Genomic DNA, 25,417 nt, shown 5'->3' on the forward strand with positions numbered 1-25,417 from the left:
TGCGTTATAACGTCTCTCATATTTTTGTGTGCAAATAAATAATTAAAAGAGATTTCAATCTATGAGTCAGACCCCTGGTACTGGTATGCCAACTACATCACAATGTTTAACCTTTGTTTGAAAACATGTATATACCTCCGATATTCCCATTACCCCTGTACGTTCCCTCTTCATTTACTTTTTACCATTCACCACTCCTCTCCTCTTTCCATACTTGGCAATACCTTACTTACTCCTCTCCGATTGGCTGGTTCAGAGAAGTAGAGTGACCCGGATATGCAATTGCACTTGTTTTCTCGGTGTCCCTTCCTGTACCCCGGTTGAGGAAGTGAATTCGCTGACAGGGCTGGGTTCCGTGAGGGAGGCGATACGAAACATCATCTACTTGGTGGGGATAGAAACAATAATAGTATAGAAGAACAAGCTGTGCAAGCACAATAAAACGAACGTGTAAAGTCCTCAGCGAAAACATATTCCCCTCCAAGATCGTCACCGAGCGCCGCAGACATGGTAAGGCCGCGGAGACGAGTTGGAGTAATGGGGATGGGTTGCTAGTTTTTGGTGGGGCTACTAGCCATGGGATATTCGCCAGTTAGCTAGCTTGCTAGCTCTCCTTTTATAGGAAGTGCTGTGTTGCGTTTTGACAGTGGCATCGCGCTCCATATACATTTGCTATCTACTTATATTTTATTAGCTAGACGACAGGTTATTGCTAGTCGAATTATTTTTTTTCTTCCAGTTATGCAGCTTCATTCCTTTTGCGCAGAATAAAGTTACAGGATGTTTTGGATTGAGAAACTAGTTCGAGGATTAGAAGGGGGTCTCACTCTCCACCCCCCTCTTACAGACATATACCCCAGGGTTAAAATAGTACTAGCGCCGGGTTGCCTATCGCTAAAATCGGCCTGCTCCGCCCATTCCCTCCAATGCATTTGAGGCGACGTGTAGACCACAACCTAAAACTTTTCCTTGGATTCAACAATGCAATTTTCGTGTTCAGCACCTATCTTTTGATTAAAAACTATTATTTTAACATCTTTTTAAGTATAATAATGTAACCTGGCCGAAATGAGACATTAAAAGTTTGCCGATGTGTAGATCTGAGCGTAAAACAATATGCACGACTGCAATTAAAACATGTAATGAATCGCGCGGTATAGAAATACACATGTAAGACTTATTAGGAGAATGCTGATAAATAAAAAATGTAGACCACATTTTCCCCAAATTAAATTTAAAGTCTCCGCAGGAAATATGGAGTTTGACATAATCAGCCCCTTAGCTGAACTTTACAGAATATTTTCTGAACTTATGCATATTTTTGTATTATTTTACACACTGGCTATTATTCTAATAAATGCAATCCCCAAACAAGAACAGATTTTTTTCACATGTTTTTTAGACACCATGGTTCTGCATACAATTTAGTGCATTGTCCTGTACAACAATGTTCATTATATTTGTGTGTGTGTGTGTGTGTGTGTGTGTGTGTGTGTGTGTGTGTGTATATGTATATATATATTTATATATATATATTTTTAAATCATTGGGGGGGGGGGGGTTCTTAAAACAGTTGTGGAATTGTTTTGGGCCATGTGCTTCTTGTTGTCTGATTAGTGCTTTATACAGGTACTATTGACTGCAGTAGGAGTCTAACAACTGTTTCAGATGTCTCTCAAGCGTGTTGTGTAGATCCTGTTAAGATTTCGTGTTGTGTAGATCCTGTTAGTGTGGGGTTCTGTATTGTACTGACTTATACTCTTTATTGAATTACTTTGGGAAGGATCTTTCCCTGTCATGCAGAAAAATGAGAAATGACATATTCAGTCAATAAATAGCACACCTGCTTTCCCCAATAGCACACTGGTTGTAATTTGAGAACTCAAGCTATTGTGAAAGATGAGAAAGCATACCTAGCAAAAAACCTGTGAGTCAGTTATGTTCACTTTGTTTAATGTACAGATTGCTTGTTTGTATAAGCTGGGTTATTCTAAACAGAGGTATTGTACAGTCAGGAAAAGCTGCTGCAAAACAGTCACCTGAATGCACTCATGACATTGTATATCCCTGGGAATTTACCATCTCTTTGTCTGAATTGCCTTATGAAAGCCTAGTTTTGTAAGATGTTTTTATAATTTAACCCAGAATTTTCCAGGCTACGGTTTGCTCCCTAAAGTTAGAATTTCCTGATTTGGAATTTGAGTTGCGAAAGGATGAACTGGGAAAAATAAATCATTATCATTAGATTGGGGTTACAGGAATTACCACCAGTAACCAAATACAGCTGTAAGAAACAGCAGTTTCTGTTTTCTTCCTGCCCTTCTGACTGTCATCCTGAAGCATCATGTCCAAATCATCCAAAGGTATTTGATCTTAAAATGTCTTGGACCCATTTAGGGATTTTGGGAGGACTAATATTTAGGGAAATATTATGACCCAATTCTTAAAATATATGATTTTTAGGCCCCCCTTTTGAACCCCTTGGTTCCCCCACAGGTGTGTACAGGATCATGTGTGATGGAAACAGGATGTCTTAAATATTGTGCCCACAGATATGGTGGGAGAAACAATAACAATATGGAGCATAAGCCTGCAGTTCAAAGGCTACTCAAAATACACTGAACAAAATAAAAAATGGTCATGTACAGTTGCTTTGGACCGTGTTCAGACCCGTTCACTTTCTTCTCATTTGGTTGTTACAGGCTTAATTTAAAATGTCTATTCACGGTCCCCAATAATTATAAAGCAAAACTAGTTTTTAGGAATTTGTGCTAATTTATTGAAAATGGAAAAACTGAAATGTCAGTTACATAAGTAATCACACCCTTTGCCATGACACTCCAACTTGAGTTGAAATGGTAACTATGATCCCAATGGTTACTGACTGAGCTTTAGAGATTTTCTGCGGAGATGGGAGGACCTGCCAGAAGGGCACACATCTCTGCAGCACTCCAATAGGCCGTTAGTAGAATGTTTAGACAGAAGCCACTCATCCTGTCTCATGAACTTGAGAGGATGAAGAAAGATTTTCTGGTCTGATGAGACACAAGGCGAACTGTTAGGCTGAATGCCAATTACTACACCTGGTGAAAACAAGACCACTCATCACCTGGCTAATACCATCCCTATGGTGAAGCATGGTGGTGGAAGCGTCCTGCTATGGGGATGCTTCTCCAAGGCCTGGACTGTGAGACTGGTCAGGATTACGGGAAGGGTAAACAGAACAAAATACAGAGAGGTCCTTTTAAAAAAAAAAAAAAAAACTTGAGTCTCAACAGGACTTCAGGCTGGAGTGAAGATGAATAATCTTTGTGCGAAAGCTGTGATCACTGCCAAAGGCATTTCTACAAAGTATTGAATAAAGGGTCTGTCTACTTATTTACATGTGAAATTTCAGTTTATTTTCACTAAACTGGCACACATTTCTTGGTGTTTTCACTTATTCATTATGGAGAATTATGTAAATATTTCTTTAGATCCTTTTTTGGGAAATAACAAAACTAAGAGACATTTCTTAAACTTACCCAATATAAACCACATTAGGCTTCACCTTCACAGGGGTTTTCAACATATTTTGATGGATGTCTCATACTGTTAACTTCAAAATGTTTCATATGTTTAAGCAGAAATAAATTCAACCATTCAATGTCCATTTTCTAACATAGGCATAATTTTAAACACCTAATGGGTTTAAACACTATTCTGCCCCTCCAACTCCACTGGGCTCATAGTCCTGCTTTTATCAGTGTTCCACACTTGGACTCAAGGTCTGAAAATAGTGTTGAGCAGATGGCTTGTCTCCCCAGCCACCCACTCTCTCTTGACCACAGCTCATCCATCCTGTTGGTCCAGCCTCACCGCCGCCTCTCGGCCCCTGGGACAGTCGAGTGTTTACACCAAAACCAAAGCGTTTGTAAACAGTGTCAGGGAGCGCAGGTGTTGGCTGAATGAAACTGATTAATATGCTTTGATCCACCTAGATCAAACCTAGAAATGGGAGAGAGGTACATCGTCAGGATACAAGACTCAAGTTTTGTTTAGGGAAAGACTGGTTTTGGGAGTGTGAATAGCCAGATGTTCTTCCATGGCTTGCAGTCTCACTCTTGGTTTCATCTGATGACTTGGTATTCATTAAAAGACTAGTGATCCCTCATTTGTCAGTATTGGGCAAATTCACTGTAAAAGGTTTAAGACTTTTTCACTGAAGGAATTCATGAAATCTGTCAGTTTTTTTCTTCTTCTGTTTTCCATTAAGAACACATTTTATATTCAGTTTTATAGCCCAGGAATGTCATTAGGACTTGGCTTCCAAGGCTAAGCCCAGGTTGTTGTTTTTATTATTATAACTGAATACACTGCTATGTTCTTAGAGCAGTAGTCAGGTCTACCTGAAAGTCCTCCCTGTTGTGATGTATATGCAGGAAGAACACTCACCAGTCTTGGGACGTCACTGTCATGCTACTTTGAGGCATTTCTCTTTATGAAGTGGGAAGTGTTTGTCAAGTTCAGTGCTCATTGTCCTTTGTCTAGTTCATTCATTAGCAGGACTGCAGGTGTGCAATTTAGCTATAACATGTTTTTATGTATAGATGATTATATACGTATATACATGGTTGATACGGTACAGGCCAAAAGTTTGGACACACCTTCACATTCAATACGTTTCCTTTTTTTTCATGACTATTTACATTGTAGATTCTCACTGAAGGCATCAGAACTATGAATGAACACATGTAGAATATGTACTTAACAAAGTACAAGTGTGAAATAACTGAAAACATGTCTTATATTCTAGTTTCTTCAAAGTAGCCACCCTTTGCTCTGATTCAACACTACTGTTGTTTGCTCCTTGGGGTTTAAGGCCGGGTGTCTCTGTAAAGCACTTTGTGACAACTGCTGTTGTAAAAAGCGCTTTATAAATAAATTTTGATTGATTGATTGCTCTGATTAATGGTTTGCACACTCTTGGCATTCTCTTGATGAGCTTCAAGAGGTAGTCACCTGAAATGGTTTCCAACAGTCTTGAAGGAGTTCCCAGAGATGCTTAGCACTTGTTGGCCCTTTTGCCTTCACTCTGCGGTCCAGCTCACCCCAAACCATCTCGATTGGTTTCAGGTCCGGTGACTGTGGAGGCCAGGTCATCTGGCGCAGCACTCCATCACTCTCCTTCTTGGTCAAATAGCCCTTACACAGCCTGGAGGTGCGTTTGGGGTCATTGTCCTGTTGAAAAATAAATGATGGTCCTACTAAACGCAAACCGGATGGGATGGCATGTCGCTGCAGGATGCTGTGGTAGCCATGCTGGTTCAGTATGCCTTCAATTTTGAATAAATCCCCAACAGTGTCACCAGCAAAGCACCATCACACCTACTCCTCCATGCTTCACGGTGGGAACCAGGCATGTAGAGTCCATCCGTTCACCTTTTCTGCATCGCACAAAGACACAGCGGTTGGAACCAAAGATCTCAAAGCACAGATTTCCACTGGTCTAATGTCCATTCCTTGTGTTTCTTGGCACAAACAAATCTCTTCTGCTTGTTGCCTCTCCTTAGCAGTGGTTTCCTAGCAGCTACTTGACCATGAAGGCCTGATTCGCGCAGTCTCCTCTTAACAGTTGTTCTAGAGATGTCTGCTGCTAGAACTCTGTGTGGCATTCAGCTGGTCTCTAATCTGAGCTGCTGTTAACCTGCGATTTCTGAGGCTGGTGACTCGGATGAATTTATCCTCAGGAGCAGAGGTGACTCTTGGTCTTCCTTTCCTGGGGCGGTCCTCATGTGAGCCAGTTTCGTTGTAGCGCTTAATGGTTTTTGCGACTGCAGTTGGGGACACATTCTCAAAGTTTTTGCAATTTTCCGGACTGACCGACCTTCATTTGTTAAAGTAATGATGGCCACTCGTTTCTCTTTACTTAGCGGATTGATTCTTGCCATAATATGAATTCTAACAGTTGTCCAATAGGGCTGTCGGCCGTGTATCAACCTGACTTCTGCACAACACAACTGATGGTCCCAACCCCATTAATAAGGGAAAAAATTATTCCACTAAGTGACCCTGACAAGGCACACCTGTTAAGTGAAAACCATTTCAGGTGACTACCTCGTGAAGCTAATTGAGAGAACACCAAGGGTTTGCAGCGCTATCAAAAAAAGCAAACGGTGGCTACTTTGAGGAATCTAAAATATAAGACGTTTTCAGTTATTTCACACTTTTTTGTTAAGTACATAATTCCATATGTGTTCATTCACAGTTTTGATGCCTTCAGTGAGAATCTACAATGTAAATAAAGAAAATGCATTGAATGAGAAGGTGTCTAAACTTTTGGCCTGTACTGTATATCTCACAAAAGTGAGTACACCCTGACATTTTTGCAAATATTTGAATATATATTTTTGTGTGACAACACTGAAGAAATGACACTTTGCTACAATGTAAAGGGGTGAGTGTACAGCTTGTATAAAAGTGTAAATTTGCTGTCCCCTCAAAATAACTCAACACACAGCCATTAATGTCTAAACTGCAACAAAAGTGAGTACACCCCTAAATTTGGCCAAATTAGCCATTTTCCCTCCCTGGTGTCATGTGACTCGTTAGTGTTACAAGGTCTCAGGTGTGAATGGGGAGCAGGTGTGTTAAATTTGGTGTTATCGCTCTCACATTCCCTCATACTGGTCACTGGAAGTTCAACACGGCACCTCATGGCAAAGAAATCTCTGAGGATCTGAAAAAAATAATTGTTGCTCTACATAAAGATGGCCTAGACTATAAGAAGTTTACCAAGATCCTGAAACTGAGCTGCATCACGGTGGCCAAGACCATACTGCGGTTTAACAGGACAGGTTCCACTCAGAACAGGCTTCGCGATGGTTGACCAAAGAAGTTGAGTGCATGTGCTCAGCATCATATCCAGAGGTTGTCTTTGGGAAATAGACGTATGAGTGCTGCCAGCATTGCTGCAGAGGTTTAAGGGGTGGGGGGTCAGCCTGTCAGTGCTCAGACCATACGCTGCACACTGCATCAAATTGGTCTGCATGGCTGTCGTCCCAGAAGGAAGCCTCTTCTAAAGATGATGCACAAGAAAGCCCGCAAACAGTTTGCTGAAGACAAGCAGACTAAGGTCATGGATTACTGGAACCATGTCCTGTGGTCTGATGTGACCAAGATAAACGTATTTGGTTCAGATGGTGTCGTGTTTGTGTGTGTGGCGCGGCAACCAGGTGAGGAGTACAAAGAAAAGTGTGTCTTGCCTACAGTCAAGCATGGTGGTGGGAGTTTCATGGTCTGGGGCTGCATGGGTGCTGCCGGCACTGGGGAGCTGCAGTTCATTGCGGGAACCATGAATGCCAACATGTACTGTGACATACTGAAGCAGAGCATGATCCCCTCCCTTCGGAGACTGGTCCGCAGGGCAGTATTCCAACATGATAACGACCCCAACATGATAACTAGCCAAGCATGTCTCCAGACCTAAAGCTTATTGAGCATCTGAGGCGCATCCTCAAACGGAAGGTGGAGGAGCACAAGGTCTCTAACATGCACCAGCTCCGTGGTGTCGTCATGGAGGAGTAGAAGAGGACTCCAGTGGCAACCTATGAAGCTCTGGTGAACTCCATGCCCAAGAGGGTTAAGGCAGTGCTGGAAAATGATTATTTACACTTTGGGCCCAATTTGGAAATGTTCACTTATGGGTGTACTTACTCTTGCCTGTTTTTAGACATTAATGGCTGTGTGTGTTGTTTTATTTTGAGGGGACAGCAAATTGACACTGTTTTACAAGCTGTACACTTTACATTGTAGCTAAGTGTCATTTCCTCAGTGTTGTCACATGAAAATAAAAAAGGGGTGAACTCACTTTTGTGAGATACTGTATATATGTATATTGTGTTTTTACATAAAGGTAATTAAACAGACACTCCTCAGGACCTTATTGTAGTGCTAAACATTTAACAGGAGGTTGTGTAAATCAGTAGATTTATTTATTTAACCTGTGCTGTTGATAATTGTGATAAATGTAGCCAACTACAATTATAAAGATAAATTGCTGTACAATTTAAACTGTCTGTATATTCAGAATTACATTTTGAAAGAAAATGCTTCATCATCACGCCAAACTGGTTCTTATCATATCTGACTGTTCGTTGTAGCAGACACAAAAGATGCTTCACCATTCAACAACCCAAATCAAACTGAAAATGCAACTGAGAACCTACCCAAACAGGCACTTAAATAGGCTAGAATAAGCGTTGTAGCCTGACGCCTCCCGCCATGCCAGCTTGGTCTCTATGGAATAAAAAGCTTGTTTATTACAAGTGCTCTCCTGATATTGTTTTTCACTACAGTAAGTCAGGGGGGCACGTTGTAGTGGATAACTCTCAGCAATAAATCAATCAGCATACATGATCCAAATGTAATTTTTTTTTTTATATATGTAATTGGCTATTGATTAAATTGATATAGATATCAAATTTAATGTCAGAATACCAGGGAAATGTTCAAGGATGAGTCATTACATGTATACAATATTCAGACCAAGCCTGAACGCTTCCAATTCGTCCATGGAGTGAATTATGGGCGTACGTATTATGTAGGCCAGCTATGCGATGGGAATTACCCCAACCAAGCCAATGCATTTATTTTCATCACCAAACCTAGATCTTTAGCATTATGTACTGGCTCAGGCTTCATGTGAACGGGTCAGTCATGTGGATGTGACTGGTTTCATGCACAAAGCTCTAATGCACTGGGACTTTGAACTCTTGACCTGATGTGGTGAGTATATGCCTAATCGACTCCATGGGACAGATGGCCAGTTTCCGAGGTAACCTGTGGGGAAATAAGTTGTTCAGGTGACAAATGCTTCACCTGTAGTCATGTAGGACATTAATGTGGTAGAGGTGACGAGCTTGACCTGTAGTCATGTAGGACATTAATGTGGTAGAGGTGACGAGCTTGACCTGTAGTCATGTAGGACATTAATGTGGTAGAGGTGACGAGCTTGACCTGTAGTCATGTAGGTCATTAATGTGGTACAGGTGACGAGCTTGACCTGTAGTCATGTAGGACATTAATGTGGTAGAGGTGACGAGCTTGACCTGTAGTCATGTAGGACATTAATGTAGTACAAGTGGCAGCCGACGACTTATTCTTCTTGAACAAATGTTTATTTTCAGTGAACTGGCACAGATTTCAAAACCGGTTTTTGTTTTGTTGTTATGGGGTATTGATGCCAGTCTCTGTCCTGTACATTTCACCAGAGTGTCGTGTCATGGCGGCCTGGACTCATTGCATTGTTGAGTGACAGAAGTGCACCCACAGTGTAGGCTTTTCTTTGCTTGCTTTTCTACTGGCCTTTCCCAAACACTCGCACTCATCGGTGCCATTGCTAGATCTCCTCAGTAAGTAAGGGGCAGGGAGGTGTGGAGGGGGAAAAGTTTGGGTTTTTTTGTACGTACATGGAGTCGCCAGCAAGGGTTTGGCTGTGTGTGAAATGACGCATCGTCACAACTTGTCCAGAAATTGACAGTAGATGGGATAATCTATTTTTAGGTTGGAGGCTGATGCAGCCAGCGTTTTCTGAATCTTTTCTGCCATCTACATTGTTCTATAATGCATAGATAATATCAGTATGTATGGTACGTGCACACTGAATGTCTGGAAACATTTCAATGGTAGGTGAACGGCAGAGAGAGGCCAGACTTCTCCAGTCTGGAAGTGTGAGCCAAACCTCAAGGTGTGAGCCACTCCAAGGGCTTTGCTACAGAAACCACCAGTTAACTACTCCATTGTCTGTACTTCATTCAACCGTAGGCCTTCAATATCTTTAAAAAATATATAAGCTTTAATCTGTTTTATTTTATTTTGTACCATAATGAGCACTCTGTTCCTGCCAACATGATTTACCATCTGTTTTCATAATTTACAAAAAAAAGTATCTGCACCTGCAGCTAACCAGTTAAAGCTGCAATGGCAGCAATATTCAAATTCCGGTGCCAACTGAATCTCTCCGATGCATTCAGCACCCTGTGTATACCAGAATAGATAGGACATCACTGCCTATTGATATGTAAATGTTTTACTGGCATGTCATCCTGACATTAGAAAAATACTTCTGTTAACATATTCCAGTGCTAGACCATGGATAAATGTTACATTAGCTGATTTCTGAATGTAATGGGTTATAAGTGACTTATTTCATTGTCTATTTGATACTTTATAAACCAGTCAACAATGTTTTTTTCCTTCTTCCAATCCATGCAGAGTAAATCCTGTGCCACAACAGTTTTTGACTAAAACAATACTTTTACTTGGTGCCCCTTGCACAACCTTGGCACACCTAGCCCTGTTGTTAGGTTTTGGACAGTTTCTGTAGCATAGCTCTAGAGCATCATAAAGAGTAACCAAAAGGTAATGAATTGAATCCCTGACCTGGCAAAGTGAAAAATGTTCTGTCGTTCTGCAAGGCAGTTAACCTTAAATGCTCTCTTGGGGATCATCATGACTGCTCCAAGCATTTTCAAATTGGTTCAGTGAATTGAAAAAGACGCATCTTGGTTGGACTTTGCATACAACATCAAATCAATATCCCGGTTGTCTTCCCTTTCACATTAATTACCACTGAATGAATGCCAATATTAATAATAGCATTCTGAAAAGTCATGGTACTCTGTTCCTGTAGGTGTTTTACTTTAACCGGGCCATGAATCTTTGGGGAAATATTTTATAAACACTTCCCCATATCCACCAACCTATTCTATTCATTTACAAAATTACTTACCTAGCATTCCAAGGCATTATCCTAGCCATATGGGATGGTTTGCAATTTATGTAATTGCACCCGGAGGAAAATAGGGTCGTGGCATGCTTTTCATATTTTATATATCTGGTGCAGGGAGTGTCATGTAATAGTTGCCTATTATTTCAATGTGTGCCCGGTCCTGCATGCATCCCCTATTTGCAAGGATAAGCTATTCGTGCTGGTTGAGCCAGGGCGCAAGATCTTAAAACTAACTGCAGCTGTTGCTGTGTGGTACGCGCATGAAGTGAGTGCACGTCTATCTAGTCCCGAATCCACAAAGCCTGGCATTGCCCCCACAGGGAACTTGTGCACCCCCAGTTTTGTTTCTCCAAAAACTTCTAAGCTTGTGTGGAGAGTACTGCAAGAAATGCACAGCGAATTTGGGCAGACGTTGCATGGCAAATAAGGAAAACTGATGTGTTAAAACTCTCGTAAAACGACATCCATGGGGAAATGTATTGATGTAGTTTGACTGGCCATGTTAATGCGATTTTGTAGAATGACTGCAAGACACTGCAACTCTTGACTGAATATGCATTGTCATTGTTTCTCTCTCCCACAGCACTAACCAGCCAAAGTAAATTCGGGATCATAGCCATTTGTGTGGCTTTCTGGGAAAAAGCCATCCAGCCATTTAACACTGTTTAAGGGTTCAGTGAAGCTTAGAGATCTGTGAACCAGAGGAGGATTTTACTATCTGTTAACAGTGACTAATTTTATGATATAGCTGAACCTGGCCAACGAAAGAGTTAACCTTTTAGGAAAGGTAGGCCCAAGCCAGGCATTTTATTAACCTGTTGCTTGTGTGGCTGTCATGCCCAAATGATTATACTTCTGGTCAATAATGTGTTTTTAGGTAGCTACAGAGGACCGCACCAAATAGCCTTTTGCTGGCAACACGTTTTAATATCCGGCTGCAAGGCGTATCGCTTTGGTTTTAATTTGTGAATATTTAGGCAACATAAAACTGGAGTGGGAGTCTAATGCTGTTTGTTGTGCTACACATTTACATTATTTAAAATAATACTACATTATAAACAATAAGCAAACATTAGATTTTCTGTTTGTTACTGTATCCTGACATTTTGATAATTTCTGCCATATTGAAATCATTATTCCAAATCTCCAACCACGTAAAATGACGTAACATTGCATGAAATGCATTTGTAAAAGCCTAGATTTCCCACAGACGCTATAGGCTGGTGTGCAGCTTCTGAGGACACCTGCAGAAAAATAATAAATATGATTCCGGTAACTCTGAGCCTCCCTAGTCACCGCCCTAGAAATTCAGCACTGATTTTAACAGGGCTTATAGGGGAGGGTCACTTTATCTTCAGTGGTCTGAGGGTCACTTACATTTATTTTGTTGAAGGGTGGGCTATCCATTTTCATTTCAGAGATCCTAGCCCCTCCAGGCAACCCATCACAGCTGTTCCATCTTCCCTTACATTCTTTCCTGCATTTCAAACTGATATTTCCAACAGTCTGTGAAACCGCTTGCATGAACCTGGAAAGTGCGGTTTCCTGCCAATTACCTTTTGAAAAATGTGCTCCTATCTCTAAGAAAAAAAAGGTGTGCCTAAAATGTCAACAAATAGTAGTTCAACACAAGGGCAATATTCTGTTCCAATGGGAGAGGGACTGAGTCAGATGGGGCTTGGAATTCTTCTTTAAGTTAATGTAATTCTGCACACTTTCGGAGATCTCCGATTTAGGCTGTATCTATTAATATTTCTGTAGTACAGGACATGTGACCTGCTTATTTGCTAAAAACAATAGCTTGCCACAGCAATTTGTTGCTACTTGTTACACTATAGATACAAATAAGGTAGTATTGCAATTCAACAATCATTACTGCAGGTCAATATGCAATTGCTAATTATTAGGGCTTGATCTTACTGCTGAAGTTAATTATCTAGCCAGCCGATATTCTATAACTCGAACTGGTGTGTGAACTCCAAATCACTCTCAATGGACATGGCTAGGGTTATTACTTGCTAAAGGAAAACATGAAATGGATCTCTATTGAGGGTGGGTATTTTCTATAGAATGCGAATGGAATGGCTTTAGAATTCTGGGCTTTGAAAATAACTTTGAAGTAAACAAGAACAATATCATTACATTGGATTGATTTTGCACCTAAAAGGCGTAACATAGAATTGCGGGAGTTATACTGACTTTTTAGAATCCTAGGTGTTTGCGAATTACATCACAGGTGACAAAAAGGTCAGTGTGTTTGTCTCTGTAATTGGCGCTGATATATATGGACTGTTATGCTACACTGTGTGTTATTAGCTCACTAGAAACCAAAATCTTTGGTGATTGCTGAGTGTTTTCTTTTTCAAATCTTAACCAGAATGCAGGAGTGTCAATGTCTGATCTGGTGGCTCTGAGACAGATGTTCAGCTGTTTGTAGGGGTAGTCTATTCTAAAGCTATGCATCTCAAGATGCTAGCAGATAAGAATTGAACATTCAAAACGGCATGTGAGATGGCCTTATCAATTGCGTTAGATTGCAGGAATCCAAGAGTTCAGGAATAGCAGGAAGCGTTTAAGACAGTAAATTCAGTTGGCAAAACATTTCCCAGGAGAGGAAAATAAGAGTGCAGGAAAGTCACTAGAAAGAATCAGAGAAATCGCACACTAATGCTGGTCGGCAACCATGTTACCAGTGTGGAGGAAATGCCATGTCTGTTCTGAATTTGGACACGTTGCTCGAGCATGTTGAAACTGGAAAGTGGGACTGGCAGTTTGTTGAAATTGCATGAGTAAAGAGGATGCTTTAGAGTTGTTTGGGGTGTATACAGTTTACACTGCTTAAAATGGAAAAAAGAAATTCCAGTTAACGTTACTTTGGATGGAAAGGATTTGGACATGCAGTTAAACATAGGGGTCACAGTCTCTCTGGTCTCAAGTGTGTTACAGGGATACTCTTGTCTTTGATACTGTTAATGGAGCCGTCTAAATAGGCAATAATCTAAAGGACAATAATTTCTGGGAAGAAAATTGGTTGTTAAAAACATTTAGAGTTAGCTACTTGTATAAGCTGCAGATTTGTATTAGTGATTTGTTACATTGTTGGAAAAGTATTACAATTTTGAAAGCTAAATATTTTTCACCTTCCCGCAAACATAAGAAATCCATGCCAACGTAATAGTTATGACGTATTACATTTGTGGGAGGCAACTGCTATTATGTTTGTGGGAAATTTATTAAATTTTTGTAATATGATACTGCAGCACCATCAGGAGGTGTTTGCTGAAGGTCCAAATGGAATTTAGGATTTTAAGTCAATGATTCAGGTAACGTCCTGATATATCCATTCTATTTTAAAAGCAACACCTGTAACATATGCACTGAATGGATCTGGTAACTGATCCGGTTATAGATAATTTCCAAAGTCGAAAGAAGTGATTGGGCTATACCTAGAATTTATTGTTTCAAAGTGTAACAAATACACACATTTGTGGTGATTGAAGACTACTTTTATTACAGACAACAAGCCTTTGATGGCACTTTTAGAACCAAAGTCGGCTATTCCAACCTTAGCAACATTGAGAATGCAAAGATGGGCACTCATGCATACATCTGCGTCCTTGGGTACAGGAAGTCATCTGGTCATAGTAATGCAGACAAACTGTCAAGATTACTGAGAGGAGACAAACGAATCAAAGGCCTGTTCTACTTCTCACCGGTGGGTATACTGCCAGGGTTGCAAGATACATTGAGTGGAGTACAAAGAAAGACCCACTACTCTGCAAGGTAGCTTGGTTTGCTGAGCTACGTCAATGGTAAAGCACTGACAGAGGCGCCTCACCTACGGGTGGTCTGAGGACCAAGGCGGTATACTTCTATTTAGTCATGCCACCTGCCCAAAGACAGACTGTTGGATGACCTTCGGCACGAACATCCTGGCATCTGTCGAATGGAAGCCTTGGCCCGTAGCACCATGTAATGCTCGGGGTTGGACAGTGAAATGGAAACCGGTATCGTATTGCCAAATCTGTCAAGCATTACAGAAAACGCCTGCGGTCGCACCACTCCACCCTTGGCGCTGGTCAGACAGTGTGGCAGGGGATTCATATTGATTTGGTTGAAGAGAGCAAGTAGTATTAAAAGTGGTTTGATGTTTTTCACGTGTCTTACATGACATCAGCAAACCTCATCGAAAAGATAGAGTTTGCCTCTTATGGATCATGTGAGGTAGTTTGTTTGATTTCATGTGATTTCTGGAAAAACGACAGAGTGAAGCAGAACCTTGTACCTGCCTATCACCCTTCCTCAATCAGTGTGCTGTAAAGGTCAGTCTAGATACTGAAGTTGGCTCTGTTTTTCTATTGATGTTTCAGTGTGAACGCTTAAGGAGAAGTGCAATAGATTTACAGTAATTAATAATATTGAAATCTGCTGGGTAACCATTGTGATTTATGTGATTGGCTACTCCTGCAACACCATACATTTTTCAAGATCCTACTGCCTCTAGTGTGTTCGCAGTTGTTACTGTTGTAAGTTTTAATGCAACTTTCTGCCTTGTTCTGCCCTAGTCAGGGCAGGTTTGAGGCCGTCCCAGAACGTTACAACATCTCAGTTGGTGCTTGGATGCACTAGACAATTATTATTGCACTGGGAATTTCATGTATTTCTTATTATATTGTAATAAAAGCAAAGTTTAATTAATTGTTTTATCTAACCTTCCATGCATTTAGCCTGAAATGTCTGGGAATACAATTACCACATATATTTATTTGGGATGTGCAAATTCCCCTGATAGGACAAAGGAGCATCGTGCTTGTTCCCTCCGCCGCAATCATCCATAGCGCGAATATCCCAAATGGGAGGTGGGGAAACTAGACCCACTAACCTATAGCTGTTACTAGAGAGATGTTGAAGTTGGTCATCTTTGCTAAGATTTGGGGTTGTTCATTGAGATTCTGCAGTATCATAAAGGCAGCCCCCGGTACGTGTTTGTTGTTGAATGAATTCATGTTTGCATAAACCTGGCCTTCCGAACCTTCCCGGAGAGATACCGTCCTGTAGGTGTCCTCTCCAACCCTAATCTAGTACACCCAATCCTAATAATTAGCTGAATGACAACAGGGAATGGGTGGAAACTACAGTAGTTCCCAAATGAACCTCTGGTCTCCACCCTCAGCCCTTCCTTTACGCATTCATGCGTGCCTCCACCATTTGCACCAGTGTCCTAAAGCTGAGGGAGCAGAAATGAGCAGGAGTGTAGGGGCTAATTACGTCCTCCAGTGGCCCCTTCCAACAGACCTGCACCGATGCAGGTTCTGCTAGCAAGTAGCTAGCGAAGTAGAATACCATATGGCACTGTCGTCTTATTTTTAGCTTGCACAGTTTTACACAAAAGAATGGATAGGCATTCCTAATATATAACATGCATTTGTTGACGTGATTTTGCCACATGACCCATGCATAACAAAATATGTCCTAATGTAAATGTTAATTTGTGGATGTTTTATCAACAATAAGTATATTTAAAATGTAATGCTTATGTCAAGTAACAGTTGACCATTAATTGCTTCATTCAAGTCGAGAATGTTCCGAAATTGATGCCTTTATTGAACCCTTAGCTAGTCTTACTTGCCTCTGGTTGTAAATCTAAATACTCTGTTTTAAAAAAGGAAAAAATATACCCATTCCATGGATGTCTCCCTCTGAGTTTTGTCAGCACTCAAAGCGTGTAGGGGATTGGGGTCAGTTTGAGATTGACAGATAGTCAAGGAACAGGGGTTGGCAGTCCTGATGTACACTGATGGTGGGTTTCTGGATAGGAGCAGCAGAGATACATGCATCTTAAATTAGTACAATGCTGCAAGAACTGCCAATGTGTCCATTAAAGAATACTCCATCAAAGAGGAGAGGAATTGTTCTAATAACGGACAAGTGACGTGTGACAATAGCAGGGTAGTCTTCCTGCTTTGAATGTGTGGGATTTTGGTTAGAGGACAGGTTTTAAGACCGTAGTGGGTTCATTTACTATTTCATAGAACGGTTTCTGTGACAAAACTATCAGTTGAATAGAAAATGCAATCAAAGCATGTAAAACTCTGAATAAGAATGTGACAACAAAGTACTCTTAATTTTTTCTAAGTCATTAAACACTACTTTCATCCTCAAAAGGTCAGTTGGGAAACAACTGGTGGGAAAATACTTTTTTTTGGAATTTGGAATTCTTCCATCTGTTGTCAATTGAACAACAACCTAGCTGGTGTTGATGAAAAGTAAATTACAAATTGCTTTTCCCCAATGCATTTACAGGAGGGTTTGTGTTTTTCAGAATGACCAGCAGCTAGACTGTGCTCTGGACCTGATGAGGCGTCTGCCTCCCCAGCAGATTGAAAAGAACCTCAGTGACCTCATCGACCTGGTGAGTCAACGGCCGATGACAACCACTCAGTCCTACATGACATTACCCTTGCCTGTTATAATTCAACTACATGACATTATTCGTGCCAGTCATATTCAATTACATGACATTACCTGTGCCAGTTATATTCAATTACATTACATTACCTGTGCCAGTTATATTCAATTACATGACATTACCTGTGCCAGTCATATTCAATTACATGACATTACCTGTGCCAGTCCTATTCAATTACATGACATTACCCGTGCCAGTCCTATTCACCTACATGACATTACCCGTGCCAGTCCTATTCACCTACATGACATTACCCGTGCCAGTCCTATTCACCTACATGACATTACCCGTGCCAGTCCTATTCACCTACATGACATTACCCGTGCCAGTCCTATTCACCTACATGACATTACCCGTGCCAGTCCTATTCACCTACATGACATTACCCGTGCCAGTCCTATTCACCTACATGACATTACCCGTGCCAGTCCTATTCACCTACATGACATTACCCGTGCCAGTCCTATTCACCTACATGACATTACCCTTGCCAGTCCTATTCACCTACATGACATTACCCGTGCCAGTCCTATTCACCTACATGACATTACCCGTGCCAGTCCTATTCACCTACATGACATTACCCGTGCCAGTCCTATTCACCTACATGACATTATCCATGCCACCCCGAGTGCTTTGCAGAAAAGAACAATCTGCCTGTACAATATACATCTTAATGAATACAAAATATTTATTTCAATGCAGAAAATGCTGCAGATTTCAATGCTGCAGATTTCATCATAGTTTATGTACACATGAATTCTAAGGGAGAAACACTCGCGCACACATTCATGCACGCACGCAAATATGCTGCTTAAACATAGACTTACTTTGGAATACCCTAGTAGACTAAACACTAACAATCAGGATGGTGCTTGAAATCATAGTGCCATCAGATTTACCAGATTAAGCTGAATAAGGCAGCACTCAAACCGCACTTTCTCTAGTGATTGTTCTTTACCTTTTTTTGGATTAATACCAGTTTTTCCCTTCAGACCCCCGCCTGCTCCTCTTCCTCTCCTCTTCGACACCCCTCTGGGCACCAGCACTCTCCCACGACTGCCTCCGCCTGTTCCTCTGTAACTGGTTGTTAGCAGTTATTAGTAAATCTGTCAGTCACTCTACATGGGCCCACTTTACAGGGACCCCCTCTTATCTCTTGCTTCGTGAATACCTGAGCTCACCACCCCTGTCCTCCTCCATCCTCCCATCACCCGTGACACCTCCACCTGTCTGGATCCCACCCTGTGTCTTTCCTTGGTGGTTCTTTGGGTTTTCTCCTTCCGCCTGTCTGGCCGTGGCCGGGCGCAGGGCGCTGTGTCGGGGGGAACAGGACCGGCTTTGTGTTCCGAGCAGCGTAGATGTTGACCATGTCAACGCGCCGGCTGTCCTTTATCCCTGGAGACCCATGCATGTTCCTTTAAATTCTTTCCATCCTCTCCCCCTCTCTCTCTCTCCTTGTGTCGCCCCGTTACGAGGAAGCGGATCGAGAGAAACTCTTGTAAACCTTATTCACCCCCGTTGATTCAGGGATATCATATGACAGCTTTCGCTTGTCTCCCGGTCTCATCTGTCTCTCATGAACAATACTCTCTCTCTTTCCCTACTGTCCGGCTCTGGCCAAGGACCACGTCTTTGTCTTTTAGTAGGTTTTCTTCCTGCTTCCCCCACTGTACCTAGAATCACCACCCGAGACACACACCCTTGTAATCAGTAGTCAGACTGAATTCTAGACTCCAAGTACGCAAGTCACTGCTCTTCATTTTAAATGTTCTTGGGAAGAAACACACCGAGCGCTGTTGGACAAACACAATGTCATAGGTCATATTAAATTCACATTGGCTGTATTTTGGAAGTTATTATGGTCCCTCCTCTAAATAAGCTATGTGAAAGTGTACAGCTTAATGCTAGTCTTAGAAACAGTACCTGTATTCATACCGAACCATGGTACAGGGCAACCTGAATGCACAAAATCTAAAACTGTAACAGAATAAATAAATAAGAAGCAAAGCGTCCCAAAGCGTTTCTTTAAACAAGCCAGCCGCCTTTTTTTCCCGCTGTGCATGGCATTCAGAGCCAGAGTAGATTTGAAGGGTTGCATGCAAGCTTGTGAATTGGTGCGCAAGTAGAACCGTATGGGCTGTGTTGTTGGACCGTGTAGTGACAGCTTCCCGTGTCCAGGTGCCCAGTCTATGTGAGGACCTGCTCTCCTCTGTGGACCAGCCTCTAAAGATCGCCCGGGACAAGGTGGTGGGGAAGGACTACCTGCTGTGTGACTACAACAGAGACGGTGACTCCTACAGGTAGGACCAAGAACCTGCACTTTTACCCTGGCTATTTCCTTCCCTGCTGCTCAGGAATTATTTCTGGTGCCGTTTAAATGTGTTGTTGTCAGACAGGGAAAGGTTTTGTACATGGCGACAACTTTTTGACCATTCTTGTTTGTCAGATCCCCATGGAGTAATAAGTATGAGCCTCCCATTGATGATGGCGCCATGCCATCTGCCCGCCTGCGCAAACTGGAGGTGGAGGCCAACAATGCCTTCGACCAGTACAGAGACCTGTGAGTACCAGTCACTAGGTTTGCAGACCCCACCTGTGCACAGATCTGAGGTACTATGGAATCACCCAGGCCCACCAGCGTGTGAGCGGCAGAGACTCAGCACGGACACGTTAAGTGTCATTATAACAGTCAGACTATTATAACCCTAAACAAGTAAATTTGATCCTGAATCCTGATTGGCTTAAACGGTGTTCCAGCTGTATCAGATGATTTTTCATGTCTGTGACGCAAAGAATAATTGTGTCGTCCAGGTACTTTGAGGGTGGGGTTTCCTCTGTGTACCTGTGGGACTTGGATCACGGCTTTGCTGGAGTCATCCTCATCAAGAAGGCTGGAGACGGCTCCAAGAAGATCAAGGGGTGCTGGGACTCTATCCATGTGGTGGAGGTGCAGGAGAAGTCCAGCGGACGGACCGCTCACTACAAACTCACCTCCACCGTCATGCTGTGGCTCCAGACGACCAAGACAGGCTCTGGAACTATGAACCTAGGAGGCAGTTTGACCCGACAGGTATACAACTAGAGGAAGGGTGTGGACAGGGCCCTAAAGTGCAACAAAATACTGCTGCTGTGCGGCCAAGATTTTATCTTGGGTGCCCAAGGATGCCTTGTCAGAAAATATTTGCCTTAATAACAGTTATTTTTTCGGTTTTAGTGGCTTGGTGATATATTTTTTTATACTCGCCATTTAGAAGTAATGTGTTTTAAAGCTTTCATTGTTTTAGCTTTAACATTCATACAGAATTAAGTTAATGTAGAAACTTGTTGAAACTTAGTCTGAGATTTGAAATGAATGTTAATATGAGCATCATAGCTTAATTTATCAGTGGTAGACAAAGAAAAGTTGACGCCATTTCTTTTGAGTCTGTCCGCACCAATCAAAATCTTAACTTATCTTTTATGCAACATTCTAAATGGTTTTAAATAGTATACATTTATAGAAAAGCTGTATTCAAGCACATTATTACAGATCAGTCTGCTTGTTTTTAAGTTTGAATGGCGTTTTTAGCTTAAACATTGTCTCTAATCATGCCTATGGTCATTAAAAAAGATTTTTGACACAATGCTTCTCAATTAGTTTTTCAAATGAATCTTATGTCGTGACCAAACATTTCTCAGACAACTTGTGCCTGTGCGCGTACTTGTGATCTGTCTCTTTGTATGCTTTTTGCAACATTGGTCTCTCCATTGGACTGTAAAACCACCTTCACTCCTCTCCTTCCAGATGGAGAAAGACGAGACCGTTGGAGAGTCCTCCCCACACATCGCCAACATTGGCCGCCTGGTGGAGGTGTGTAGAACTACACCTACGTGCACGCTCCTAGTGTACAGTTTCACACACGCACGTGGTGGTTCATGTCTATTCCTTAGCTGCAATAATACTGTAGGCCAAATGAATACCACGTTACTGTAATGGGTTTGGTTTAAGAAGCACTCCAGAACTTTTGTTATTTCATCCCATAGTTTTGATAGTCAGTTTCACAAGCCAATACAGGTTCCTGTTTTCTATTTCATCCAGTTGTGTACCATGTAATTCATTTTGTATTATATGTTACAAATCCAACTCTTACACAATATGCTTTTAATGTGTACTTAATCCCAGAGTGCATGTTTACAGTGAAATCACTGCAATACAGTGCATATAAAGTCTTCACACCCCTGCTAAAATACTAGGTTTTTGCGATGTAAAAGAATGAGACAAAGATAAATCATCTCAGAACCTTTTCCACTTTTAATGTGTCCTATAATGTGAACAATTCAATTGAAAAACCAACTGAAATCTTTGAGGGGGAAAATGAAAGATAAAAACCTTACAATAACCTGGTTGCATAAGCACACCCTCTTATAACTGGGGATGTGGCTGTGTTCAGAATTAACCAATCACATTCAAACTCATGTTAAATAGAAATCATTACACACCTGCCATCATTTAAAGTGACTCTGATTAATCACAAATAAGTTTCAGCTGTTCTAGAAGGATTTTCCTGCCATTTTCTTAGTTGCATCACAGAGCAAAAGCCATGGTCTGCAGGGAGCTTCTCAAAGCATCAGAGGGATCTCATTGTTGAAAGATATCAGTCAGGAGAAGGGTATAAAAGAATTTCCAAAGCATTAGATTATACCATGGAACACAGTGAAGGCAGTCATCAAGTGGAGAAAATATGGCACAACAGAGACATTACCAAGAACTGGACGTCCCTCCAAAATTGATGACAAGGCGAAAAGGTCAGGGAGGCTTCCAAGAGGCCTACAGCAACATTAAAGGAACTGCAGGAATTTCTGGCAAGTACTGGTTGTGTGCTACATGTGACAATCATGTATTTTTCATATGAATGGGCTATGGGGTCAGGTGGCAAGACGGAAGCCTTTTCTTACAAAGAGAAACATCCAAGCCCAGCTGAAGTTTGCAAAAACAAACATCAAGTCCCCCAAAGGCTCGTGGGAAAATGTGTTTTGGTCTGATGAAACCAACATTAAACATTTTGGCCATAATTCCAACAGGTATGTTTGGTGCCAAAACAACACTGCACATCACCCAAGGAACACCATACCTACAGTGAAGCATGGTGGTGGCAGCATCATGCTTTGGGGCTGTTTTTCTTCAGTTTGTTTTTCAATTGAATTGTTCACGTTATAGGTCACATTAAAGTTGGACAAAGTTTTGACATGATTTATCTTTGTCTCCTTTTTTTGGTTCACAAGAACCTGCCATTTTAACAGGGGTGTGTAAACTTTTTATATCCACTGTATATTGATAAGAGTGGTGTTCTTATGTGATTCTTTTTTTTTACCTCAGGATATGGAGAATAAGATTCGCTCCACTCTCAATGAGATCTACTTTGGGAAGACCAAGGACATCGTCAATGGCTTGAGGTACATTCTAAGACTTAATAGTGGGGACTGGGTTAAGAAGGTTTATTGGGACTTCCCCTTAAAGAAAAGTGAAAATTGTTTTGCACCTCCAACTTATCAGGGGCACGACAGAGACATTATGAGAAATACAGAATGTCGGTAACTCTGTATGCCCATATTCTATTTATTATAATGCAATAGAAACAGACTTTTTGATCCAAATTGGGTCATCAAGTGGTTTTCTTTTCTCTCAAAACCATTTCCCCCCCTCCCTCCGGCACACCTGACATCTGTCAAACACTGGCAGAGGGTCACCTACTTGTACAAATCTCCCCATACGCCTTTTACCTTGGCTATGACATGTCCATCTTGAGGGCTTTGTCCTCATGTTTCTTTATGGTGTATATAAACACATCTTAGAACTACTTCCCTTGTCAATGTCTTCGTTTTCCAACCCTGTTTTTTATTTCCTTTTCAACCCCACGGTCTTCCTGTTACCCTGTTTCATCCCACCGTTTCCCTTTTACTCTCCTGCCTTCTCTACTCTGTAACCTTATGTCTCCATTTGCCCCTCTCTCCATTCCTCCTGTCCTTCCCTATCGCCTCTCCACTGGGCACCAGATCTATTGACTCTTTGCCTGATAACCAAAAGTACCGACAGCTCCAGAAGGAGCTGTCTCAGGTCCTCACCCAGCGCCAGATCTTCATTGACTAGGGTCGGAGGTATCGTCTGGCATGGCGTGCCCGCGCGCATGTGCGTGTGGTTTTGTGTGTTAACGAGCCAGTTGCAACCCCCAGACATTGTTTTTCTTGAAGAGCGTTTGTTGCAGCCAAGTCAGCTGTGTTAAAGTGTGGTTTTGGGAGAAACCCCTGCATGAGGACGATCCATACATAAACCGACCATGCCTAACCTTTAACTAATCAGTGTATATTGTTAATCCTGCCATTGTGTCTACTGTGAGTCAGTTGGTGATTTCCTCACTGCTTATCAAAGTTCTCTACTGGTCTTGTTTGCTATCTGACAAACTCACTCCTACTGCATCTAAACCCATGTTTCAAGTGAACTCCTAATTATATTCGCTTGCCACTCATGTATCTGTAACTATTGATTGTTTTATTTTAGACTTGCACCTTATCGTCTTTGAAGATGGGTTAAGATTCTGTTATTGTTTTGATTAAAAACATGCATAAAAAAATATGTACTGAGTGCTTGGGGTGTTAGGAGTTGATTTGGAATCTAGTGTCTGTTCAGTGTCTAACTCCGCTCTTCCTCCTTGTCTGGGCAGGAGTGTTCAGACCCTGGCTGATAAGTCGAAGCAGGAAGCTCTGAAGAATGACCTGATGGTGGCACTCAAACGCAAACAGCAAACCTAGAGATGTTATTGTCTTTTTTTCCTGTCTATCTCTCACTCTCTCCCTCTCTCGGTCTCTCTCCCTCTCTGTCTCTCTCTCTTTCTCATTGTTCCTCACACCACCTCACTCCCGCCATCTTTTTTCTGTTTGTACATCTCACCTTCCATCCCTTTATGCCTGTTTCAGTGCTGCACTCTTGTTCGTTCGTGGAAAAGCAAAAGAGAAAACGCTTAGCTTTTTATGTTTTTTTTTGTTTTCTATGGTTTTCATGCTTTGTTTTTAGGCATCTCTTTCTCTATGAAGCCATTCACACTCACTCTTACTCTCGTTATGAATATTATGATAGTATTATGACGGTTTCAAATTATCTTACGGTGTGAAGGTGATGTTTATATTCCCTATAGCTCCTTCACAGCTGGGTCAATTTTGAATGAGTGACATCTCTCTGGTTTGGGGACAGGGGCAGACACACCCTGTACCGGAGATAGGATGGGCACAGTAATTCATTTCTACCAACGTTTTATGTCATGCAACCCTTATATCATAGTGTCTACGCCACACCCTTATATCTTTATGGAAATATAACTGTCGATATTATAGTCATCGTTCCTGGCTGATGTTTTGGCAGGAATAGGGCAGGGGTGGGCCCTCTATCTATTGTAACGATTGGTCAATGGTTTGCTCTTCATTCCACTATCCGCATGCGTTTTGAGTCTGGAGCATGGGATGCTGGGATGGTTAGATTGAGATGTAGATGGCAAAAGTCTGGGGATGGACTGTTGAATTCATTGTGTATACCCATGTCACTAAGCCAGCCCTTACACTGTGTATAACATGAAGATGTGCATCCCTCTCTCTCCCTCTCTCCTCCTCTCGCTCTCTCCCTTTCTCCTGGTCTATGTTGGGGGTCACAGTTCGTCCGTTTTTGCGTCTTGCCGGAAGCTTTGGGCCGTTTCCGTTTTGGGGAGGGAATCTTTTGTTGTATTTTGTTTTTATTTTGTAAAGCTTATGATTCATATTGTATTAGAGCCTCCAGCAACAATAAAAACAGTAAAAAGCTATCTTAACATTTCAGTGTGTTCTCTTCTTCTGGATCATGTTCAGTGGCTGTATACTTTAATTGAATCAATGTAGTGCCATTAAGGGACACTGTCCTCGCTCCAGATGAAATGCAGGTCTAGGCCTACTTGATTGTTCACTGGTATCTTTCACCATATTTAAGTGCATGTATTAACTGTAAAATACATCTGAGGGCTTCTCTTGAAAGTAATCTAACTTTATTCTCCTGTCATGGTTCTGATTGCGCTGCAGTAGTGCATATATTCCAGCAGGTGGTAGGAAAGTAATGAGAATGTTAGGTAGTTCACCACCAGCAATTAAAATTTGGTAGCTAACATCTCCTATACCAG

At 41.6% G+C, this 25,417-nt stretch overlaps 1 protein-coding gene across 2 annotated transcripts; it reads left to right on the forward strand.

The window, feature by feature from the left end:
- The first annotated feature begins 280 nt into the window (after positions 1-280).
- On the forward strand, positions 281-25,075 carry capzb (capping actin protein of muscle Z-line subunit beta). 2 transcript variants are annotated; one of them, XM_010881476.3, is made up of 9 exons: positions 281-510; positions 17,094-17,183; positions 19,422-19,543; positions 19,690-19,803; positions 20,055-20,313; positions 21,028-21,093; positions 22,600-22,676; positions 23,277-23,378; positions 23,942-24,011. In XM_010881476.3, exons 1-8 carry the CDS (start codon positions 508-510, stop codon positions 23,368-23,370), a joined length of 825 nt encoding a protein of 274 aa, XP_010879778.1. In that variant the 5' UTR covers positions 281-507; the 3' UTR covers positions 23,371-23,378; positions 23,942-24,011. The 2 variants fall into 2 exon arrangements, with proteins under 2 accessions (XP_010879778.1, XP_010879779.1); XM_010881477.3 differs by lacking the exon at positions 23,277-23,378 and having other exon boundaries at positions 283-510; positions 23,942-25,075.
- The last annotated feature ends 342 nt before the right edge of the window (positions 25,076-25,417 follow it).

Source organism: Esox lucius, chromosome 17, assembly GCF_011004845.1.
Source record: "Esox lucius isolate fEsoLuc1 chromosome 17, fEsoLuc1.pri, whole genome shotgun sequence".
NCBI classification, from domain to species: domain Eukaryota; kingdom Metazoa; phylum Chordata; class Actinopteri; order Esociformes; family Esocidae; genus Esox; species Esox lucius.